At 43.4% G+C, this 7,493-nt stretch overlaps 1 protein-coding gene across 1 annotated transcript; it reads left to right on the top strand.

Moving 5' to 3' along the window:
- The first annotated feature begins 6,846 nt into the window (after positions 1-6,846).
- LOC126851921 (uncharacterized) lies at positions 6,847-7,242 on the top strand. Its single transcript, XM_050596256.1, has one exon. The coding sequence runs from the start codon at positions 6,847-6,849 to the stop codon at positions 7,240-7,242; it is 396 nt and encodes a 131-aa protein (XP_050452213.1).
- Positions 7,243-7,493: the final 251 nt, after the last annotated feature.

Raw genomic sequence — 7,493 nt, 5'->3', positions numbered from 1 at the left:
AAGTCCCGATAATCAGGTTTTCTCTCGCATAATTTTCAAGCAAATCCACCAGCCATTCTCGTTTCTGAAATCCCTTGACGTACACGAGAGTCGACGTCTCGTCATCCTCTTCTGTACCAAGCACGGCCGATGTAATCAAACGTTTAGCCATGCTGAACGGCACGTTTCCGTCTTCCCATCGTAATCCATGGTGATTCACAATCAGCCAGGAAGTGTCATGATTTCACATGATTTGTCGGATCTTGTGAGAAGATTCCATGGTATGAGGCATGTAAATATGTAATGCGCCAGAATGGTCTTTCACCGCCACCTCCTTTACGAACAATTTCATCCCGACGAGGAATCCTTAAGTCCACGAACGTTGATACGGACATAACATTTTTCATATCAGCAAGTTATATCGTCTTATGCTCCCACACTTAGGTAATTTTGCGCACAACGTTGGTCAATGGGTTGTATTGAATCACGCGATCGTGTATGATGAGACAGTATGCAGTGGTATTTATCGGCACGTTCTCCTTACACTCGAATTCCAATCTCACATCCACGATTGCGCTCTTGACCCATTCGTTTTGTCGAGAGCAATCGATAATCACGAACGGACTGTTGCGTAGAAACTGCGTGACGGTGAGACTCTGCTCGAGATACTCGTATCCGTAATAATTTTTCAGAAACGCTGGTATGTGTCGTATAGAATCGACCATCTGTTTTTATCGAAATCCAAATTCATATCGTCATACGGATAACATTCCGAGTTCAAATAGAGTTTCACGTTGTTCACTTTGCAGTCGTCAAATCGACTCGTATCCTCAGACATGATATTTTTCCGATCTGTCTGCAGAGCGAAGACAATGTATCGCGGTTTCTCCAGCTAAGTCGCGGTCTTAATGGTCCATGAATGTTTGGTTGCACGCTGCAATAGCGGAAACTCGTACAGATCCCACGAGCGAAAACCCATGCTGAGGTATCGTCCGCTTTCCAAAGCACGCAGCATCGACAGCTTGTTGACCTCATTCAATATAATATGTGGCATTTGCCGTTGTATTTTGAATATGTTATTCACAGGCTCCAACGTCAAATTTCCAATCAGATAATTGTTGCGCGAGCGTATTAACATCAACTTGTGACGGGCGTTAATCACAATGCGTTTGTAATCTTCGCAAAATCCCAATAACATGCAGAGTGGGACGCAAAAATTAAAGTATCCAGTCGCATTAGTCTGCATCCCAGCCGGCTTTCCTCATAATAACGGTTCTATCGGATAATATCGTTACATAATTCTTGAGTGTGCTAGATATTCCCACATTTCTCTTACGATCAGTCACCACACCGTTGAGTTCGTATCGAATCTCATCGAATATGAACGCGATGCAATTATTTCCTAGAGTTACATCAGATCCTTCAGCAGGTTTATTTAGCGTTAGTTTTCCTTCAATGTATAGAAAACCCTCATACGGCAATGTATACAGATCCTGTTGTTGTATGGGTATTCGTATCTCATCGCTGTGTTAAAACGTTGTTGGCGTACGGATTGTACGTGTGAGTCTCGATTTTGACGATACAATCATCAAAAACCGGCTCGTCTCCAATGTTAAGGATATCGATCATGTTATCTCAGACATTTCGTACCGCAAAGCCCAAAGATTGTAAAAATTCAATGTTCGTCGAACTGAGCTTTTTCTCGTCTTTAGTCTAGCGCAACCTAATGATGATAATGATGATGATGATCGGATGGTATCATCAATCGGTACCGTAAAGATATTATTATATCTCACGTTCTTTTTCAAGTCGTTCAACACAAGCATCTCATGTATCGCACGCTAATTTTGTCGCTGACGTACGTGCAATCTGATAGTGATCTCTTCTCCTCGAAAATCGAACAAGCGTCTTGATCCGCGACGCGTATCGTTAGATCCGTAATGCTCCGCGCAATGATCGGCAGATAAATGATCTGCGTAGGCCTTTCCGATATCTTATATCCTGGCGGCACGCTCGGTGAAAATTCATGTATCGTATGAACGCGTTTGTCGTTACTGTACGCACCCGCGATCACGTTACTCTCTATGCGGATAATTTACATTGATGATATTAATCGGTATGTCCGATTGATGCCACTGTCTCGGCTGTAATATGCGGTTCGAGAATCTCAATAACGATCCAATGTTGTTGGGTTTGTTAAAGTTTACTCTGAAAGCGCACCTGATCTCGTTATTCATCATATTATAATTAGTACGGAGTACTATCGGGTATTCTACAGTTTCATGCTCTTCATTATTCGCTCGAACGGTCTCCTTTCCTAACGGGATATCACCGCGTTTATCAACACGATTGTCGGAGCAAAACACGCGTCGCGGGCGTTTCTGTAAAATTTCACGTTTCAAAAACTCATGTATATCGTGTATCTCCTGTATGATCCTTCGGGAATCGTAATTTCCGTGTTATTTTCATCGATATAAAATTTATTATTCGAGGAATTCACGTTCAGCATCGTATGATAAGTCTCAAAATTTGTTAGACCGAGCTCGTAGTCACCGTCACTCAAATCTATGGCTGGATGGTAGTGTGCCGCGAAGACGCTCCTCCCAGTCAGAGTGAATGTCATAGAAATGTCGGGAAAACTGTTTAAGGAATACCGAGTCTTAACGGCTCATCATCAGGCTTTAAATTCACACCGATCGTCGACAGTACGAAGAAACTGCAGACACAATTGTCCGCAGATACTCTGATCGTAAGTTTGAACAGGTATGTGATTGTATTGTATATTCGTCACGTTCCGCCCGAAATATCGCACCAATTCATTCGGTGGTCGAAGATTGCCAGAACTGTCAAAATATATAACGCGATTCTCCCTTTTTGCGTGGGCTACCCAATGAGTCCCTTGGTCCTTTGGTGTTATCCAAATTCACGATGCCACTCTCGTTTCGACTTATACCACCGATTGATAAAGAATCACGCCTCTAAAGAATGGAAACGCATACGTTTTGCTAGTTGTTCTAATTGTATGTTCGTTGTCACGCCCATAGGCATATTTAACATTTTTTGACGTTTCTTTTTTTTCTTCGTTACCATTCCCTGTCCACGTTTATACTGACCGAGATATAATCCCTGTCCACACTTGTACGGAGCGAGATAAATCCCGCGACCTTTTATCGCGCGATTGTGACGTTGCAGCTCCTCCAACTGACGCCGCGCGGCTTTGCTATCATTCACCGCTTTTGCGACGCCGGCTGCTCCACCGGTCAAGGATCCATGCGCGCCAAATATCGGTATAATCGGCAATACACCGCCTCGTTTCGCTGTTGGAAGTATCCGTTTCTTCACCGTCTTTTTCTTTGTTTTCGTCTTCGTCTTTGTCTTCATATCCATACCGATCTTTGTCTTAGCTTTCATCGCTGCAACAGCTGTAGATGCGGCTCTCTTACTCAGAGTCTAATCTTTCGCGAAGATGCGTTTTTGCGCTCTCTCAGCGAGTATCCTGTCAGCCGCGTGTCTCTCGGTGAGATCGGTGCTCCCAGAACAATCATTGTCGTGCTCGCGGCACGTCCAATGGATTTCCCTGATCATCTCTCGCCAATCGTTTTTCCAAATGAGTACCCGGGCCGCAAAATTGATAGCCAGGAATATGTAATTCGATAGGAAGTGCGTTTATCGCACGACTTAATAAGCCTCGACCTATTTTCGTTGACATTCGCAACAATCTTTTATCAACGACGCTGGCCCGTCGATGTGCGTCCCTTGCTACGGTTGATTGTAATGTTCGTAACAGCGACGATATTGTTGAATCTCCAAATCCGCCTTTATATGTTTCGAAAATTTATTCCACAGATAATGGATGTGATCGCCGCACATTCGCAGCAAAACGATTTTCGGCACAAATTGTAACTGTTCGGCATTTAAATTGCAAATATCGGAAGGTCTCGATAGCAAGATGAACATTTTCGCTACTGAGCGATTCGCGGTTCTGCACATCTATAAATAGGCGTTCGATACAACTGTCCTCTCAGTCGGCAGTGTGAAAATGAATTTCGTGCGACAAACGTTGGCGATAATCAAATTGACGAATTGTGACGACAAATTACAGTCGATGGAAGATAATGCGCAAGCATGGTACAATGTTACCGACTACTATACGTTACTACTATACGCGGTATCATTTGTGGTCCTTCGATTTCGATAAAACCAAGGTGTTGATAAGTTTGATAGAAAGTCCACATGGTGTACGTCTCGAGAACGTGTATGTGTATTCAAAATCGCTTCAACAGCCGAAATATCGATATTTGGAGAATTTATTGACATCGATCGACGAAATCGTGCGTCCAAATTCCATCTTCGTGTTTGATGACGTGGCATGCGATAAGCAAAATGCGGTGAGAGTACTTTTCAATGGGTCAACACTCGAGCGTCGACTGCTTTTATCTTTGTCAAACGTACGCGAGAATACCTAAACATCTGATATGCGACAATGCGAACCTATTGATTCTGTTCAAATAGGATGGTTCCAATCTGAAACATGTGTATAACGATCACGTGAATACTGATATGTCGTACGATGAATTTTGCGGGTTGCGATTGTTGGCAGCACAAGTATAGATTTATAGTGACAGACAAAGACAGTTCGCTCAACGACCGGTAAAGAAAAGGATTTAACGTGTTCGCGATACCGCAAAGCGATTAGTCGTTGCCGATACATCGATGAAACGTGAGAAATTGGCACTCTACCGACATGGCTGGCAGAGAGGGTATTCGTGAGCGCGAGATTACGAGGAAAATTGCGAAAACGAGCGAATCAATTCGCAAAAAACATCGCGCTTTGAAGACCGGTAAAATCGAGGAGGATGTCGTATTAGACATACACTTTCGACACTTTAGACCTCTCATCGGACCGCTACAAAAGATTGTCCACAATTCTAGTTCGATCGTGGTAAAGAACGAGCCGGGAAGTAACATTGACGCGAAGATCAAACCGTTAATCATCCAGAAGTGGGAGAAGGATGCGACACCGAAAAAGAGAGAAAAACAATCTGACGTCTGGTCGGATCACTCAGCGACACCGCATAAATCAAAACGATTGGACGCTCCACTGGACGAACCGCCGATAACCTTTATACCGTCTGTAACAACGAGAATCGTACTTACGATGTTCGAATTACTTGCTCGCTAGGATATTTTCGAAACCACCGACGACTCGCTCGTAACGTCCGTTCGAAATCAATTGCAATCGCCGGAAGATCAAGAAATGTTGCGAGATCAGTTAGGTCTACTGGGTCAAAAATACATCAGGCCTGTCCTGAGCGGTGATCAAAATAGCGCAATAGACAACGTGTTTGGTGTTTATCTCGATCAGGATCTAATGATGTTCGGTAATAAACGTTTTTACGTGGACAACGCGGATAACATAATTATCGACGGTGTACAATACGCCGACACATTTGATCTTTACGAGTTGATCTTCAAGAAAACTCCTGTTGACATCATCTATACAGATGATGATAAGCAAACGTACAAGAGCTGTTGACAACAAGCGCACATAAAGACAATCATGATACGCACGGTCGAATACGGGGCAACAGAGGATACAAGTACAAATAATCGCACCGTTGATGTCAATCGAACCGAAAAAAAAAGTCTGGAAAAAGAGTATTCATGCGCAATGTCGCTAACAGACAATAAGATTGACGTACATTGGGACGATTCCAACAAATTGGTGGATCTTCTACGATTGCTCGACGCTACGCGCCGAGCAGATCACAACGGTCACGACAACGAAATTTTGTCGATCATCGAGGAACTTCGCGAAGCTGGCATTATTATAAATTAAACGGTGTCTCGACAAAACTATTCAATCGATCGGCGCCATTCGCATCGATGATGCATACCAACAAATTTGGATTATTCGAACGGCAAAATGATACAAGTGATCATAGATTGCTGAAAAGTTACGTGCGCGAAAACGCTCTATGTCGCGTCACTACGAACTCTGCGAGATCGCGCAAAATTCGCCGTGTAGCGCAACCTGAAGCCGATACTGATGCCGTCAACAAACTATACGTGGATCAATATGTAAAAAGTTGAGGAATCGACAGAAAGAGTCAGACGAGATACTTGCTGCATTCGAGAAAGACGTGCGAGCGTTACAAATTGTGATAAACGATCTTCGGCGTGCGAATATCGCTAGATTAGAAACGAGTAGCGAACGCTAACAAAACGTCAACGAATAACAATGGACATCAACAAGCGATTCAAGATCGGCTACAACGGACGGCAACGACCGGCAACGAACGGTACAGGAATGGCTCAGAAACGGCTACAAATGGCTAATGGACCGGTATCGGCATAACGGATAAAGAACCGCTATTTAAACGGAATTGCTTAAACAGCTATTGAATGGTTAAAAAAAAAGTTTGAGATATAAATGATAATATAATTTTTTCATACATATTATTACGCGCCGAGAGACCAGTCGCATCGCTAAAAAACATGACATCCGATAAAAAAATCCGTTAAAATCCGATAAAAATATCTAGAAGCTACGACTCGTCGAGGAACTGCATGCTCCAGCGAAAAGAAATTTTCCCCGAAGGCGCGTCATAGTGCGAGGTTACGACGATGTGGCAGGCTGACATCGTCGAGATGCGTTCGTACTCGCGTTGCAACAGAGGCCACCACTACATACTTACCGTCATCGATGTGCTGAGCAAGTACGCGAGGGCCGTACCGCTCAAGAGTAAAGGTGGAAGCGAGACGACTAATGCTATCGCTGAGATAATTCGAGATAGTAAGAGATGTCCGAGAAACATGCAAACCGATATGAGAAAGGAATTTTACAACACCGATGTGTAACGCCTCATGAAGAAACATGACATCAATCATTATTCCACGTATTCGGTGTTGAAGGCATCGGTCGTCGAACGATCGTTCAATCGTACACTGAAAAACGTGATGTGGAACGATATGTGGAAGATGTTTACGTTCAACGGACCTTACAAATGGGTGGATGAGTTGCCGCGACTTGTGTCGGATTACAAAGCGCGCAAGCATCGAACGATCGGTATGCGACCCGTCGATGTTATCCCCGCGATCGCCGAAAAGCTCTTGGCTACGATATACAGCGCGATAAAGATAGCGGGTCCAGCAAAGTTCAAAGTAGATGACTCGGAACACATTACATTATTTTCATCTTTCATTAAACCCGGTACTTTCTTGTTTTTGAGCGGTATATCGTACACGTTGTTAGCCGGATAAACACTCGTAACGAATCTATCGATATCGCGTTTCGTATTCTCACATACATCGTTGCATTTAATGTATAATAATAAATTAAACTATCTGTATCGGTGTACATTATTTTACATTTCGATATATCAAGTATGCACATACCGACGTAAATTGGTTTGTTAAATTTTACCTCAAGTTTGCGCAGTTCAACGGCGATCAGATTCTCAGAAAACACGCTTCTACTATGAAAATTCGGTTTTGCGATCATTGCCTCTGCA

Source organism: Cataglyphis hispanica, chromosome 9 (assembly GCF_021464435.1).
Source record: "Cataglyphis hispanica isolate Lineage 1 chromosome 9, ULB_Chis1_1.0, whole genome shotgun sequence".
In the NCBI taxonomy this organism is placed as follows: Eukaryota; Metazoa; Arthropoda; class Insecta; order Hymenoptera; family Formicidae; genus Cataglyphis; species Cataglyphis hispanica.
The sequence above is the reverse complement of the archived record's forward strand: the minus strand, read 5'-3'. Positions and strand labels throughout refer to the sequence as shown.

What these genes read in the sequence shown, in the direction of transcription:
- LOC126851921 (XM_050596256.1), top strand. Translation starts at nt 6,847, where the DNA reads ATGAAGAAACATGACATCAATCATTATTCCACGTATTCGGTGTTGAAG.